An 18,676-nucleotide genomic window follows, 5' to 3' on the forward strand; every position below is an offset into this window, starting at 1 on the left:
CTTCATTTATTGAGTCTTTAAATAAGCTTGAATTGTTATTTCTTTCTTGGTCATTTGTGTACATCTCATTATCGTTATCTTCTTCATTTACATCGATAATTGAAAACTATAGATCATTTATAATATTCAAAATTTCATTTTCTTCATCTATAACATTCATCTCTGTCGTACTTAATCCATCATTATGTGTTGATTAAGATGTGTGACTCTCGTATCCCCTGGACTAGTCGACTAGGTCTTCATGATATACCCATTGATGGTACGATGAAGAAATTTCATTAATGAATAAATGTCGTTTAACTTCGTCTATTGGCTCCCACATTGTATTCATACATTTTCTGCATGGACATCTTGTTTTTCCCGAGTTATTAACATGATGTTTTGCAACTTCAAGGAATCAATATACTCCTTCTACATACTCAGTTGATAATTTGTTCATAATCTTAATCCACTCTTTATCCATTTTTAATAATATATGTGATAAGTTGAACCTATATGATTTAGACAATTAGTTATATTAGAACACATAGTTTTAATTTCCAAGTATTAAATTTTTTGTTAGAAGAGTTGTTTTTTTTTAAGAACAATATTCGACCACAAATAATAAACCCAAGTTAAACTATATATTAAGAATTTTAATTTCATTTCATCTCTTTCTTGTTTGTATTTCTTTTTTGGGTGAATTTTTCCAACCATCTTTCAAAATAAAGTTTTCCTTTGAGGGTCTCTTCCTTTTATTACAAGGGAAAAAATATCAAATAAAATAGGAAAGGATGATACAAGAAGTAGCTAAAGTAAGAAACTTCCAAGTGTTTGGACAATAAATATGTTCACATTTATCAATGAATTCAGACACAAAGGTAACATAAAACACTCTATTGAAAGGCACTATCTCCAACGCCTTAATTTTAAATTGTCAAATCGATAATAGTAATAACATCAAACAAACAAAACTTGAAAACAGAAAAAAAATATGATGACTAGTAACAAAGCATGCATGCTTCAAAAGCATGAACCTACATATGCTTTCATGGAGAAATATGAAATCAATTTTACTTAAACATTTCATGTATATGGAGTTTAGCAAAAAACCATAAAGAGAAGACTACTACAATTTGAAGAGCAATGAGCCAATCATCTTTAAAATTTTAGAAATGGAAGGAACTTCGAAGTCATGAAATTTATTTAGTTATATAGTACATGTTAAAAATAATTAGTTTATTTAACTAGTACAAATCTGTACAAATTTATTTAACTAGTACAAATCTAGTTCAACAAATTTAAATACAACAAAATATCGATCACAACAAAGTAATCTACTATAAACATGAAACTCATCTCTAACATTTAAAAAGAAATTATATAATGCCAATATTATAGGATTCGCCAAATGTTTTGTCATTAAAAATAATTATCCAAAAAAATGAATTATTCAAGTTGAATACACAAAAGACTAACTTGATGTTAAATTACAAATAGAGTCTCTTAACAAAGTACCAATCTTATATCTGTAGATTTCCAATGTTAACTAGAAAGTTCTTGGATGGTATTAATTAAGGGTATGTTTGACCCAAGTAGTTCGTAGACCCGTAACTAAAAACATTAATTTCATGACTTTTCAACACTTTATACCGAGAATTGCACCACTAAACATCTTTTGAGACAAAACAACTTCACTTCTTACTCCAGACACTCTCTAATTATCAACGATGAATTTATCCTCTCATTTCTTTCACCAACAAAGAAAATTAGATGAACTAAATAAACAAATACACATTTTAAACTTTTTTCCTTTGTTGACCCAAAAGCACAATTATTCACTCTTTCAAATCAAAACCACCTCCAAGTTTTGATTAAATGGTAAATCATTTTGATGATCTTTACACACATTTAGTTTAGGGTGATTTGTGCAAAAATTTTGGATTATTTTTTTTTATTTTTTATTTTAACAATATATTAGGTAACTTCGAAATTGATAGTACAAGTATTATGTCAATTTACCGATTCTAAGAAATTTTAGATTGCATCATAATTAAGCAAATTAAAGGGAGTGGGAGAAATGACACTTTCTGAAGAAGACAACCTAAACTGTTCTTCTTCCAATTATTACATATCATGTTAAGTCATGCACACTAAAATTTCCAGCTTCAAGCTTATGCGGGCACAATTGGAAAACAAAAAAAAGAAAAAAAAAACATGGTTCATACCTGGTTGCGGATGATGAGAATTGGCACACCGGACAACAACGAAGGGACATCGGAAGTAGAAATCTAGTGGACTGGAAGAAGAAAGTACGAAGGAGAAGAAAGAAGAAGGAAACTATGGGCGGCGACTAACCTGTAGGGTTTTAAATGACCCTTTTTCGACGCTCTAAAAATCGTCGGGCGAAGTTATTTCTTCCGACGGTCGTTTGGACAACCATCGGGGTAAGGTCATCATCGAGGTAACTCTAATAAAAATTCCAAAACCTTTTTTTAAATTAACCCTCTCCCGATGATCGTATAACCATCGGCGTAAATAGGCGCTCTTGACGGTCGTTTCGAATACCATCGGGATAACTCTACTAAAAATTTTCCAATATTTTAAAATTAACCGTCTCCGGGGAACCATCGGGTGAAGTACATTATCTCCATGATTGTTTTACATACTGTCGGGATAAGTTTAAAATATTTCAATAACTTTTTTTTATTTATATTCACCAACTCTCGACGCTTCAATAACTGTCGGGCTAAATATCTTTTCCCGACGGTTTTTCACCCACCATCGGGATAACATTAATACAATTTTCTCAATATATATATTTTTTAATTCAACCCCTCTCCCAAAGCTAAAAAACCGTTGGGATACATACGTTCTTCCGACGGTCGAATTTAAATACCGTCGAAATAACTCTAATTAAAATTTTCCAACCTTTGTTTAAAACTCGACGCCTCGTCTATATTGTCGGGATAGGCACGATCTCCCGACATCTTAATTTTTGCGTCGAGAGAGGTCAACAAATCTTAATTTCACGCAGTTTATACCGACGGGCAAAGAAAAAGGCGTTGGGATAGTTGATTTATCCCAATGCTAGTCAATTTTTCGTCAAATGTTTTTTCTCCCGATACACAAAATAACGTAGAAAAAAATGAGCTCTCCCGACGCATTTTCTATATCGAAAAAAATTTCATCGGGAAAAACCAAAATTCTTGTAGTGTCCTTATTTTTATTCTTATTGCATCATTTTGGTTATTGTTACTCAAAGTTTAGTTGTATAGTTTTTTGAAATTCATATACATACAGACTGATTTATAAAATAAATGAAATAAAATTTATTTAGATTTTAGCTACAAAATAAAATTGTTGCCAAATAAGCGATGCAACCATTAGTATATAAGAAGAAAAGTGTTGGCATTCGTTCAAGTATTGCAGCGGCTATCAATAACTTTGATGTTCATATGAATTATTGAAAGATTAGTGGAGATTACTATCATCGTTGCAACAAAGAAAAATAATTGTCGGCATTTGACAACTATTGCAAAAATTAAAAATCGTAGCTATATTATTTGAACAACTGTTGCTATTGAAATCACAATAGTGACAATTGCCATAAGAATATAGTGAATTCTAAACCATTTCACATGGAAATAAAATTACCGCATTACAATCCAACGAACCACTGCAATTTGGGTATCTATTGTAACAGTTGTGGAAATTGACTCCAACGGTCGTTAAAATTCCTGCAATAGACTCTCAACACAAGTTCTACCAAAGATTTGGTAATCGTTGCAACATATCTGCCAGCGGTTTTAAATTGCTACAAAAGCTTAAAAAAACTATTACAATAGATCAATTCTCCTGTAGTGATAAGAGATGAGGAGGAAATAGACTTAATTTTTAAAAATAAAAAACAAAAAATAAAATTATCAAATGAACCAAAATGGTTAGAGACCTAAATAATTATTTAAGGAACCTAAATTAATATGAACGAGTTGCTCAAAACAAACAAACTACAATACAAAATCCAAAGGACATCCCCATCTTACGCAACAACCATGTCAACAATCCACAATCCAAAACAAATAAATATCAACATATATCACCAAAAACATATATATTAAAAAAGAAAAAAAAAACATCATTGTTTGTTCTATATTGTTCAATTCCTAATAATACAAAAGAAAAAAAAAACATCTTTTTTTTTCTTGTTTCAATATATATTCATATATAATTAAGGAAGTCTATGTTCAGTCATTTGATTGTACCATAATATATAACACTACACAAATAAATACCATGAGAATTATCTCAGCCAGAAGCAGGGACCTTCAAAAGGCAGTATTATTTGACATCCTGGGTAATTGCAGATCGGAAATAATAATAACAACAACAACAATTTTTTTAAAAAAAAAAAAAAAGAAAAAAGAAAAAAGGCAGCTTTAATCTCTCTTTTTTTTTTTTTCTTCTTTTTTTTGGGTTATAAAATTTAAACAAGCTGAAGGGCAGTGAGATGGTCTTGATGGGCGTAATGAGTGTCGGAATCCATAAGCCCCACAGCCCCATAACTTCTATTCTGATCATCGTATTGTCCTCCCACTGTCTCATATGTTGCCCTTTGCATCATGTTCGTTTGTTGTTGTTGTTGCTGTTGTTGTATTCTTTCGTGTTCGGCAATCTATAAAACGCAACAAAATATATATACGGTTACGTTTTTTTTGTTAAGTTATACAAAATATATCTAAACATTAGATTTGATTTCAATTATGTTTCTAATGTGTCACGAGAATAGCCTTTTACAACAAGACAAGATTTATACCATTCGAACCATAGGAAGTAAAGACAAGGAAAGTTTTGCCTAAGATCTTGTGTATCCCTAATTGACAGATTTTTCTTAACAATATACTAAAGGAAGGAGGGATTAAGAGGTGCATTGAGATATCTCAACTAGGTTGACACATTCGTAACACCTCCATCATACTTCGGATTCAATAGTGATGCATTTATCAAATTAAATATAGAGACTCAATGTGTATACAAAGAGTTAGAGGAGAGCTCAAAGACAAAAGATCAACCTATAAAGGTTAGAGAAAAGCCTTTCAATTTAATACTATGATAGATACATCATAATCAAAAAAAAAAAAAAAATAGTGGATTTGGTGCTCTAAAGAGCCGACAAATTTGGTAAGGCCATAAATTATGGCGACATAACGTTTGAAAATTCATTTCTAAACTTCAACTTTGAAATTTGTTTTTAAAAATACTTCTGAACTTTGAGATTATTCCAAATAATAATAAAATTTCATTGAAATAAATAAAGTTGATTCATGTGTAGAAATTAGAAACTATATGATATTATTTGTGTGTATCTCAATTTGTACCTATCTTTGTACAATCCACTCAGTCATCCAATTAATATTTGTCGTGTGAAAAACTTTTTTATCTTTTTTTTTAAAAGAATATTTTTTATTTTTTTTATTATGAAATTAAGAGGGGCGCATGAAAATGTGACATAGTAGGATGTTGATCGTTACCATTTGTTTAATCCTAAAAAGATGATTGTTAAAATCATCTACATAATCGTTTTAAATACATTACTTTATCGGTTAGTTTATGTGAATGATATTGTAAATGATGTCATATGTGTCTTTCAATTTTTATACATTAACTATTGCATCAATATTTTATTAGAGAAGAAAGAAAACTCTAAAAACGCATGTCTTGAAATAGATTTCAAAGTTGAACAGTAAAAAATAAAAGTTTTAAAATTTTGAGGATATAATATTGAAATAAACTTCTTTTATATAAAAGGTGAGAATTTGACCTGTGCTCGCAGATAGTTATTGTGGTTCTGAAGCTCCATTTCCTGAAGAAAAAAAGGGATTATTGCTTAATAATAATTTACAAGTAGAGATTATAGATCTGTTTAAAACGAGGTATTTTCTAAATGCTTAACAATATTTTTTGTTCACTTTAAAGACGTACCCTTTTTTGCATGAATTCCATCTCTGCACACAAGGTTTCGTTCTGCACAAAATTGAAAATGACAATTTCTAAATTTTGTTAGATTCAAACAAGAAATTCGAAGCTAAAAGACCTAATGAAAAATAGAGTTGTATTTTATCTATTCATTGATTGGTATATGAACATCTTCGGAATTTGTAAAGATGTAAATGTTATTTTTGAAATTCTTACTATGGATCATATAATCCAATAACAATCTAAATGCTATATATAAAAAATAAACTCATCAAACCGAAACTGAATCTAGATAAGATATCAAACCGACTCTAAATCACTATTATTGAACTCAAAAGCATAAACAATCAAAAGGAGTTAAAATATCAATACTACTTTAATATAAACAACAAGAAAATAAGAAAGGTTTCTAACACAAGACTTCCCACTTTAATACAGAAATATAGAATTATAACACGTTATGGTGGAATTTAGTTTGATTATATCAATACTTTTAACAGAGATTTGAATTGGAATGAGGATTGAAATGAGAGGAAATAATGGTTAAAGGGATTCAAACACGAGACTTCCAACTTTCACATGAAAATCATTTTAATTAGAGAGTGAAAGAGGGAGAGACCTTTTTAGCCCTAACTTTGCTGATTCCTCTCTCCAATCTGCCCTCCAGACTTTTGAGGTCCTTTAATGATAATGAGCTGAGTGCTTCTCCCAGAATATGCCTGATGAAGGTAAATTTATAGCAAATTTGAAGTTTTACTTTTTATTTTTGTTTTTGGTTTTTTTTGGTCTGTTTTCATATATAGAAAAATGAATCAAAATATTTACAAATATCGTAAAATTTCACTGTTTATCGCAGTTTCATGGTCTATCGCAGATTGACAGTGATATTTTATTATTATTTATAAATATTTTCAGTAATTTCATTATATATATATATATAAAAGTTTGTGTTTTNTATCGCAGATTGACAGTGATATTTTATTATTATTTATAAATATTTTCAGTAATTTCATTATATATATATATATAAAAGTTTGTGTTTTGGAACTTTTGAGTTAACCAACCTGTTTGAGTTCTGAATTTCCCTAATCTGTCTCTTTAACTTGGAGGCTTCTTGCTGGTAAAACTGGAATATGTTCCATTTGGGGTCAGAACAATAAACTAAAAGCACATTATCATAACAAAATGACATAAATAATATCCAACATTTCATATTTTTTTTTTTTTTTTTTTTGGATTTGAGCTTATAAACACTGATTTCATCTATCTATATATATATATTTTTGTTACTCAGTTTCTACCCATGTTTTTAAAATAAAAAAGGAGTAATTTTTTAGATTTTTTCCCCTTGAAATTCGACTAAATATTCACATGTTTCTTTCAAAAATGTAAAAATTATATAAAAAATTTAGAAAGAAACCAACATAAAATTTAAAAACAGAGAATATAAAATGAAATCGCCCATCCAAAAAACATTAAATTTGTCTTTGCTTGTGAATATGACCCCAGAGTTTATTATTTCATATTTAAGAATTAAGTTTTCAAAAGATGACTACTACTTATTAATTTCTTTTATTCAATTTTTACCTATGTTTTCAAAAGCTAAGTTAAATTTTAAAGAACATTTTGATTTTTGGATTTTTGACTAAAAATCAAATGTTTAAAAATGTGAATTATGTGAAAGAAATTGAAAGGAAAGACCAAAAATTTCATGAAAAAGTGTTTAATTTAGTTTTTAAAAATTAAACTTATAAACATTATTATAATTTCTTCATTTCTTTATATGATGTAAATTACTTAAAAAAGAAAAAAAAAGTTTTGGATACTTAAAAAAATAGATTTAACATTTAAGGCTAAGAATTTACATGTTACCGAAGAATGATGAAAATCATTCTAAAGGTGAAGTATAAAACCAACACAAATTTCAGAAACTAGAAGTAAAACATCAAATAGTTATGAAACGATTCATAAGTGTTTAGTTAGGAAAGATGAAACTATTACAAATAAATTGTAAAAAAATTATAATAATTTTTTAAAAACCAAATGTTTAACAAACAAACGAAAGGAGGATCATCATCTTAATTATATATATATAAAAGGAAAATAAAAATTAATTACCTGTACATTAGCTTCCGCAACTGATAATCCGGAATTGGAAGAGTCAGCAAATGCTTTCTTGTACCTCTCAATCGTTCCTCTAACACTGCCAAAATTTTACTCATTTTTAAACATAATCCTTTCCCAAACTCATAATATATATAAACATTCTTAACGCTTCATTTTCACTAAAGCAAGCATTACTCAATTAATATATAATATATGTTAACGACTAATAGGTTTGTAGTTCGATTTTTCTTTAAAAAAAAACTTCATTTTTAGATATTCGAATGTAATCTAAAAGAAAAAAAATTGGGGTGCATCCTGAATTACACCAATCTTTTTATATTCCACCTAATTATCCAACTACATTTCCTCACGTGATGAACAAACTTATTTCTTCTTTTCCTTAAATATTTTTAAATTTTTTCAATTGTATGATTGAATTGGACACAAAAAGATAGACACTCTAAAATACACTCAAATATTACTCATTAAAAAATACTTTTGATATCATGTTTATAAAAGTTAATAGGTAAAAAATCACTTTTAGTCCCTAAACTTTCATATAAGTAACAATTTAGTCTCTAAACTTTGGTTTGTAATGATTTATTTCCTATGTTTTCAATTTTGTAACAATTTGGTCATTGAACTTTATTATGTAATAATCTAGTCCTTGAACTTTAAAATTTGTAACGATTTAGTCCCCATTGTAGAAATTAATATTAAGATTTAATGAGATTTTGTGCATAAATAAACTGTTAAACTAATTAGAAACTTAATATTTTTCAAAAAATACAAAGTTTACATCATAAAGTATTAAAACTTGACATCTAATTTTGATGAATTCTTTTACATTAGAGAACTAAATTGTTATAATATCAAAAGTATACAAGAACTAAATTATTATATACTAACGTTCAGGGATTAAATTATTACAAAATTGAAAGTATAGAGACTAAATCGTTACAATCCAAAGTTCAAGAACTAAATTGTTACTTTCATAAAAATTTAGGACAAAAAATGTATTTTAACCTAAAAATATATATATATATATATATAATAAGGAGAATAAACACACCCAAGAACCAATGGATTAAGAAGGGGGAAGAAAGGGCAGGATTCCAAGAAAGTGGGTGGTGGCGTGTGATACCTTAATTTCGTCGAGGGTGATTGAAAGTCAGAAGATCTCACAGAATTTTATCCATTACTTTACTTCTATATATTATTCCTTTTCATTTTTCTATTACCATACTCCCCATTTTCCCTTTGTACATTGGATAAAATACCTAACCCTAAACCTAAATCCTCATCACTCTTCTCTTTTCTTTCTCAATAATGCCTACCCACATTCCATCCTTATTTCTTCCGCAATCACTTCCCATCGAGCGTTTAGGACATGGATTTGGTTTCTTAAGTTTTGTTCATGTTCGGGACAGAGATTTCCAAACTTGGGTTTAACGGGGAGAAAAAAATTTAATGTGACTACCCCTAGTAATATTAGACTTGGATGAAAAATTTATGTCTCATAATAATTATAAGATGCAAATTTGAAATAGATTCTAATAATTTCTCTCATATACATTTAATGGTGTAAAACTATCAGTCACATCATGACGGTCTCCTCTAGTAAATTTCTTTATTACATTCTAGAATATTCCCTCTAAACCATGAGAAATTATTTAGTAAGGCTATCACAATATGGCTGATTGTTATTTTAACCTTTATGAATGTATAAGAGAGAAATAACTCAAATTTATTATAATTAGTAGTTTCTTAATAGAGAACATGCATATTCTTTAATATTTCACCATACCTAACAATTATTATGAGGCAACCACATTGAATAATCAGTTATAAATCATTGTATTGTAATGATATAAAATCAACAATCACATTATTCCTATATTCACGAAAAATTTCTCCAAGCATATACTTTTCAAATCTATATTCTAAACACCGTTTTCTTAAATCTAAGCTTCGAATATACTCTTAAATAACTCCAATCTTAAAACGTTGAATCTACACTCTAATTGGTATTAAAGATTTAACATTTTGGGAACTTAGGGCCATTTTTCTCTATCAAAGAGAGTTATTAAAAACAGGTGTATTGGTAAGGTTCTTATGGCTTTCAAAAACCATTTTAAAAAAAGGCCTAACTTAGTGTAAAGGGGGAAAGAATCAAAGTGTCAAAGTTTCATAGAAATGGAATGGGTTTCTCTTCCATTGCAAAAGAAAATGAATTACACACTTTCCCTTTTATTTCCATAATCCTATAATCAATAATATTTTAAATGGGATTTTTCAAATTTTCCCATTTTCTTTTTACTCATCCCCACTCCAAAAAAAAAAAAAAAATAAAAATGATGAAGAATGGTGTCACAACATTTTCTTGTCGGATTTGATTAATGAAATATCACTTCTGAGTTGACTGAAGAGAGAAAGGGTTTGAAAGTGATGAAATATGAAAATATTAGCAATAGGAAGCTATTTATCAACTTTTTCTATTTCTATGCAACAAATAAAAAGTTAGAGGCCTGCACGGTTCTTCAATATTGCAATAATAATATATCTATTAACATTTTTCATTAAAAATAAAACATTGTTCATTTTATTATTATTGTGCAACCCACAAAATAATTATACTAATTACTATTCATCCATTCTCTAAATTACCATTCAATCATTCTTAAGTTGTTTAAAATAAAATTTAAGTTTGTTAGGTAATGGTTTGATCATTTGTGTGGAAAATTTCTTCATTAATTTCTACCATAAAAGAAGGAGCAGAAATGGTAAAGTACTTTCAAGATATTAATTGTAAAATTCCTAAACAAGTAGCAATAATTCAGGAACATTTTAATTTTGAAAAGAACATCTTATTACTTAGAAAAAAAAAATATTCAGTTTAGAAAACAATTATATCTAGGGTTGTTTTCAAATATAGAAAAATGAACAAAAATATTTATAATTATAACAAAATTTTATTGTCTATCTACGATAAATCGCAACAGATTACTATATGTGTCTAAGACACATATAGTAGTTTATCGTGGTCCATCACAGATAGACCGTGATATTTTACTATTATTTATAAATATTTTTAACAGTTTTGTCATTGAAAATAATTTTATATTTTTTTCTATATAGTGTTACTTGCTTGTACAAAAGAAAAATGGACAAATTTTAATGCATATTTATGTTCTTTTAGTTTTTTTTTTTTTTTTTTTTTTTTTTTGGCATATTCAATGTTTTGTAAAAATTCAAAACTCCAATGGTTAATTCGGGAATATGTCTTAACTAATTGGGTTATGTTTTGGTTGACTATATTGTATATTTGTAATATGAAAACAATAGTTTGCTAAGCCCTAATAAAACTAAAATCTATAATTTAGAAGTTATTTACCAATTTGATAACCATTTTGTATTTTGGTTTTTTTAGAATTAATCAAGATATTTGATTTAGAAACAAATTAAACTTGGAAAATTACGTCTTTAATTTAGTTTTAATATTTTGACTAAAGTCTCAGTCTTTTTCATAACATAGTAAATATGAAAAGAAAAAAATTACTAATCTTCTAAAATTGAAAGCAAACATAAGATGATTAATTATCAAAGAACTTGTTCTATTAATAAACCACAAGCTATGATATACATTACACCAAAAAGTTCAAGAAAAAAGCACTTAACAATGTATTTAAAAAGGTGAGATGTCTATCCAAAACAAGAAACCAAACATAAAAACAAAATATTTATAATGTGAAGAGTTTTACCCAAATCAATTTCATTAGAAACTCTTCTCTAAAAATTGACTAATTTACCCTTAGCAAAATGATTAACTTAAAACTTAAGATAATCCATTTTTTTTATATAAAAAAAAACCCAGTTGAAATCAAACAATATCTAACCAACCCCTTTGCAAAAATTTATAATTTTTCCAAGGTCAGTTCAGTACCAACATTAAAAGTAATGGAAGAAGAGTCAAAAAATGGAAATAATCAGACCAATGACACCATCATCATCTGTCAAAGACAGCTTAGGCTGACGAATTTATAGACGGATGACATTTGCAGCCAAAAATTAAAATTAAAAAAACAAAACCCTAAAAAAAACATTAATTTCTTCAAATAAATAAATAAAGATTTTAAAACATGGAATCCCTTAGTAAAACCCTAAACTTTAAGTATTTGTCAACTACTCCACTCCATAGCCATTCATTAATCATAGATCTGTATAAACAAGTAAGCTCAAAATTGGAGGAAAATAATCTCAAACTTTATCAAATAAAATGGAAAAAAATAAAATAAAATCAATTACCCCATTAAATTTTCATTTACTCCCCTCTCTCTCTCTTCCCTTCCTTAGATTAAAAAAAAAAAAAAAAATTGTTCTTTTTTTAAAGAAAATTAATTTATCTCGATAAATTATAAGGTTGATGAAAGAAGAAGAAATTGAAGAGAGGAAATTAATTAAATACCTATTATTTGCATATTCATAGAGACGGCCACGAGTAGAGAAGACGATGAGAGCAACTTCAGCATCACAAAGAACAGACAATTCATAAGCTTTTTTGAGCAATCCATTTCTTCTCTTACAAAAGGTGACTTGACGATTTGTAGTATTTTCAATTCTTTTTATTTCAATCTTACCTCTTCCCATTTTTTTTTGGGAAGAGGCAGATCCTTCTCCAGCTTGACTTGGGAACTCCGTGGCTGGAATCTGAAGAAAATCCCCCAAAAAAAAAAATTAAAAATTTTAAAAAATTAAAAAAAAAAAGAAAGAAAGAAAGATGGGTTTTGATTTTTACCACTAGATCTATGAAAAAATGATATAAAGTTTGAAACTTTGAAGATGGGGTTTGAAGATTTTGAAGAAAACAAACCTTGGTGAGATCAAGTTAATGAAAAAGGAAGATTAGATTTTAGTAAAGAGAGTGGAAGAAAAAGGATATATGGTGGTGTGGGGTTAGGTTTTTAGAGGAAAGAGTATTTAAAGCTGAAAAGAAGATTGAAAATTTTTCATATTACTATTTTCTTTGTGTGAAATTAAAGAGGGTTAACCAATGACTTAATTATCTAATTAGAAGAAAGAGCAATAATACACACACACAAAAAAAAAAAAAGGGAAAAAAATAAAATTATTGAGAGATAGTGTTTTTATTAGGGTTCACTTTCAAAATCCCATTAGCCATCCATTTCTTCATGTATGGGAAAAAGTTAAGACAAGGGTTCCCCATAAAAGGTTCTCTAAAAAGTGACCCCTAAATTGGTTGGAATAAGGCCTTCTGTTACTCATGGAAACCCCCCCTTTTTTTTTCCCCTTTTTTTTCTTTCCTTTTTTTCCCCCTAATTTTTACTTACTTTCTTTTGTATATATACACAAATACAAACAGATTTATATATATTTATATGAGGAAAATTTGTTAGCTTTCTTGGGTATGGTCTCATAGGAAGATTCCTTCACTATTTTCAAGATGAAGCTCAGACATTATTTTTTAAGAATATTTCAAGTTAATTATGGAGCTTAGGTTTTATATATACACACAAATATATCTAATGTATATTCTTCCCTCCTTTTGCATTATTGATCATCTTTTAGCTGGAGTGTAAACGGGTCGGTTTTGAACAAAGTTTGTTATGAATTTGTAATATCAAACGATGAAAAAATGAGCGAATCTCTTTTTAATTGTATGTTTCTCATCTAGATAATGAAGTATCCTTGTTTAATCACTATTTATCCAAAAGTTTAAACTAATGAGTTAAGGTAAATTTAATATTATGTCATTTAACGACACTCCTCCTCACTTGTGAACTTGAAATATAGAAGAACAAACAAGTGAAAGTCGATATTAAATATTAGAAAAAAATAATATTACAAGAGTTTGATCAAAAAGTCTAGTTGAACAAGATAATAGAGGTAGAGGGAATGAAGGTGCATTGAGATATCTCAATTAGGTTGACATATTCCTAGCAAACCTAAACACACCCGACACCAAAAGCGATGCATTATCTAATGAATGATCTAAAAGTTTAAGTTGATGAATGAAGATAAATTTACCATTATATCATCTAACAGTTATATTTATTTAAAAAGAATTGATGACAGTGTATATTCATTTGGAATCTGACTATTACAGACCAATTGATCTAAGTTTGGAGAATTCCAAAAAGAAAAAAAAAAGTTTGATTTAGTATGCCTTTTTTTCATTCTTAATAGGTTGAGCTTAGGACCCTGTATTTTAGCTATAAAACTACTTTGAAATAGATTTTATAATATGAAATTCATATCCAATAAAGAGAATTCTCACTCTATCCATTTATATATATAGAGTGAGAGCTTTTGATGGTGTGCAAAGAGAGAACCCATAATTGATAATAAAGGTCAAGTATCAAAGGAAAGTTGCTTCAAAATATGTCTTTGTATAGATTTACAAAACAAGTAAATTTATTTTGAATAAAAATTTGCATTTCCATGAATCTTATTTTGGCAATAAAAATTTTACATTGCTTATTCCAACTTTGTTTGAACCCCAAACTTTCAAGTATTTTTATTATAGTCAATTGAACATTTTTATATAAAGAAAATCATTTTATTTCATATCCTTCATTTTTTAAAAATTTATTTTTACAGAAATCTACCTAAGTACATATGTTATTTATCTATCTAATGAATAGATCTATATGAAGATAAGTGTTTGAAGTTATTTGTTGTAAAGTTGGCTTCTCTTAAAACAAAATTAGTTTTATGTTGAATAATTGATTAAAAAAAATTAATTACAAGGACTTCTATAAGTTTCCTTTAATAGCCTTTTAAACATTTAAAAGTGCAAGAGTATTTTTCATTCGAGCTATTAATAATTTTTATCTATATATCAATGATAATGATATGGTACTTGTGAATTTCATTTGAATAAGTGTTTATATCCAAAAACAAATAAAAACGGTCTTTGTTTACCATTTTTAAAAGTCATTAAATTTTTTGAAAGTTTAGGATTATCTGTTAAACAAAATAAAAAATTTAGAGGTATTTTCTATAATTTAGTCTTTATATATAATTACCATGCTTATGGTAGGATACAATGCATTCTTTTACAAATTTGCAGCATTTTCTCAAAAAAACAAATGAAAAATATATTTTTTTGTCCCTAGGGTGCGGTTACCATTTGGTCCCTAGATTTTCAAAAGGCTTTATTTTAATTCTTAAATTTGAGTTTGATTTCAATTTAATCTCTAAGTTTTAAAAAGTTATAATTTTATTCTTTTAGATTTGAATTAAGTATAAATTTGGTTCTTATGTTTCAATATTTATACTTTTAATTAACTACAAAATTTCACTAAATATTCACATTTCAGTCTTTGATGTTAATATCTATTAATAGATTTAAATTAATTATGAGTGAATTTAAAATTAATTTTAATGGAACTTAATTAACTATAAGTCTTTGGATTTTTTTAAATTAAGGGTTGTCTTTAAATATAGAAAAATACATTAAAATATTTATAAAATATAGCAAAATTTTAAAACTATCAATGATAGACGTCAATAGATATTGATAGACTTCTATCGGTATCTATTAGTGATATTGATAGACACTGATTGAAGTCTATCAACGTCTATCATTGATAGTTCCAAAATTTTGCTATATTTTATAAATATTTTCAATAGTTTTACCATTTGAAATAATTTTCCTTAAATTAATCTATGGACATCAACACTACTAGAAGGCTTTCCACTAGCCTTCATTAACTTGGTTTTGTTCCAGCTTTTGATTGCTTATTTTATATTTCATTTTCTTGGCCTTGATCTTGGGTTATGTAATGATATTCGCTATTGGGTTGGGGAGATGATGGAGGTGTTGAAATGTGTCAACCTAATTGAGATGTTCGAGTGTTCCTTGTTATCTCAATAATTCTTCATATNAATAATTATGAAGTAAAATTTTAAAATTAATTTTAATAGTGACAAAAAACAATGAAACTTAATTAATAGACATTACCACTAAAGACTAAAAGTGAAAATTTTGTGAAAAATCAATATTAAAAATGCAAACTTTGAAACTTAGAGATCCAAATTGAAACAAAATTCAAACTCCAAAGGTAAAATTATAACATTTTGCAACATAAGGACTAAATTGAATATGGATTCACAACTTAAAAACTAAAAGCATAACATTATAAAGTTTAAAGACCATAAACGAAAACCAGTTTCAAAATCTAAGGACTAAAAATGTTATTTTTACCCTAAAAACAATTAGTCAATGCAGGTTTAAAAAACTTTTTCATACATACATAAATTTTCCTTTTTTATTCACTTTTATTGACTAAAAGAGTTGGATTGATCAAAAGAAGAAATAGAAGAAAAATGAAAAATCTCTTTAGAAGAATGGAGATATGAAACTCAAATATATCTTTCAAATTCAATAGACATAAAAGATTAATTGATATTTTCAAAGTAGGTAGAAACACAAATGAAACATAGAAAAGTCACAAGACATACAATAGAAATGTAATCCCACACACACGCATAGTGCTGATAAAGATTGATAACACTTATTTTAAAAGCTTGAAATGAATTTTTCAAATTTATTGGATTTATAAGATTTTTCATAGAACATTGATATTTTTATCAACATCATGGTATATAATTAAATCTTCAACATTATTGTGTAGATACCAATATTCAAATATTCAATTCTTTGAAAGGACATAAATGGATTTCAGCAAAAATAAAAAGTTTGTCGTGAAAGATAGCGATAGAATTATAGGTTTGTCGAGATAGATGGCAATAGAAACTCAGGAGTAACTTTAATTATTTTTCAACCCAAAAGAATATCTTCCAAGTTGAAAACTAGAATCCTATGTAATTTCCTGTTCATCATCTTTATTTCTTGAGTACATTATTGAATAATGTAATATATATATATATATATATATAATTAATAATAATTTTGCAGCTTTTCATATATTGAGCTGCAAAAATTTCCATTCTAAGGGGGCTTATTTGGTAGGGTCGTGAGGGCCAAAGTAGGTGTACAACTATTGATGAAAGGCCATTATCCATCCCTGTTTTGGTACTCATATTTTATTACTCATGTTTTATTTCTTCATTTTTTTGGTCACCCTTTTGAATTCCCCTTTCCCATACTCTAACTTGATTTTTTTACCATTTTCTTGTTTATCACAATTGAAATTAGGCCTTTGGGAAAACTACATATGCAATTATTCCTACTCTTGTTTTATATCAAATCAAAATCGTTCATCCTCGTTTTATTGTACGAACAATATCCCTTTTCAAAAGAGATTTACATGCCCGTGTTAACCTATAATTAATGGATCTAACCAATAAGATTTAGTCAATATATAATATAAACACCCAAACAAATCATGTGAAAGTTGGTGTATATAGTTCAACGGTGATTGTCAGGTATTTTTACTATTGAGATCAAAAATTCCAAATCCAAATGCATCCATATGGGGTGGCAATTATGAGAATAGTATCCAATAATCTACTCTTCTAATTGATTGTTAAATGATGATTCTTCAAAAGTTTAATTTTATTAAATATGATATAAAGCTTTACTTATTTATTTTTTTACATGTGGGTGTGCTTTGTTTGGTGCATCCCAAACGACGAATTATGGGGTCCCACTATTAATGAACTAGATAAATCTCTATGTCAATTTTTTACTTGTTTATTTTTTTTCTGTATCTTTGTTTGTCGATTTCATAACAATCAAAATATATAGATCGTAAAAGTTAATATGAATAGATCGGGTTTGTACAATTGAATTGAACGAGAAGAAGTTCCAATCTCAGTATATAATAAGCATTAAAAACAAAAGTGTTTACTACCCCAAGTCTAATAAAGGGCAGTTGTTGAAGCCATTTGGGTATTGAATTATAATGATGATTATATGGTTTGTTACGTGTAGAATGAAAAACAATGTGTGGAGAATACAAAAAGACTGACAGTACTAGGAAAAGAGGAAGTACAAAATTAAAGGGCAAAAACAAGTGGGATTTCTACAAAGGGGAGGAAAAGCATCCCCCTTTGTCAATGTTACATGAAGCTTGTTTAATTAAAGCACTAGGAAAGAGGTGCATGCATGCTTCTCTTTGCTTTAATTTTCTCAACCATTATTTCATCAATTCAGAAATCTAGACACCCACACACATATATAGAAAGTTATGTTTGAATATAATAAATTTCACATGCTCTTTTCTTTATTTCTTTCTTGAAAAAGGTTATAGTCAAAGGGTAAGATGAAAGAGGGTTGGATGTAGGGGAAATAATATAAAAGCATTCATTTTTCTTAATGAGTTAATCAACAAAGTTGGTTATGTTAGTTTGTGGGTTGGGATGTTTTTTTTTTTCTTTTTAAACAACATATAGAACATAAACTAGAAATATCAAGGAAAAAAAAAATCTAAAAGAATTTTAGGATACGACTCGAACCAAACTTCATCACACCGATTAGCAAATGTCAATTGAGCAAGACAATGAGCCACCTCGTTCGACAACAAAACTGGAATTTGAACAACATAGGGTCCAAAAGCTTCCTTTAAGATCCTGTGACAACACACCTAACTCTAAAAGATCCTCGTGCTTGTATGCAAGAAGCTGAAAA

General features: G+C 27.8%; 1 protein-coding gene across 3 annotated transcripts; it reads right to left on the reverse strand.

Annotated features, from left to right (window-relative positions):
• Window positions 1-4,214: 4,214 nt before the first annotated feature.
• On the reverse strand, window positions 4,215-13,089 carry LOC120087825 (agamous-like MADS-box protein MADS1). Of its 3 annotated transcripts, none has more exons than XM_039044744.1 (8): window positions 12,932-13,089; window positions 12,527-12,768; window positions 8,074-8,158; window positions 7,020-7,081; window positions 6,575-6,674; window positions 5,962-6,003; window positions 5,801-5,842; window positions 4,216-4,654 (listed from the first exon to the last, which is right to left on the reverse strand). In XM_039044744.1, the coding sequence occupies exons 2-8, from the start codon at window positions 12,706-12,708 to the stop codon at window positions 4,466-4,468; spliced, it is 702 nt and encodes a 233-aa protein (XP_038900672.1). In that variant the 5' UTR covers window positions 12,709-12,768; window positions 12,932-13,089; the 3' UTR covers window positions 4,216-4,465. The 3 variants fall into 3 exon arrangements, with proteins under 3 accessions (XP_038900675.1, XP_038900672.1, XP_038900673.1); XM_039044745.1 differs by having other exon boundaries at window positions 12,857-13,016; XM_039044747.1 differs by lacking the exon at window positions 12,932-13,089 and having other exon boundaries at window positions 4,215-4,654.
• Between the last annotated feature and the right edge of the window lie 5,587 nt (window positions 13,090-18,676).

Source organism: Benincasa hispida, chromosome 10 (assembly GCF_009727055.1).
Source record: "Benincasa hispida cultivar B227 chromosome 10, ASM972705v1, whole genome shotgun sequence".
NCBI classification, from domain to species: Eukaryota; Viridiplantae; Streptophyta; class Magnoliopsida; order Cucurbitales; family Cucurbitaceae; genus Benincasa; species Benincasa hispida.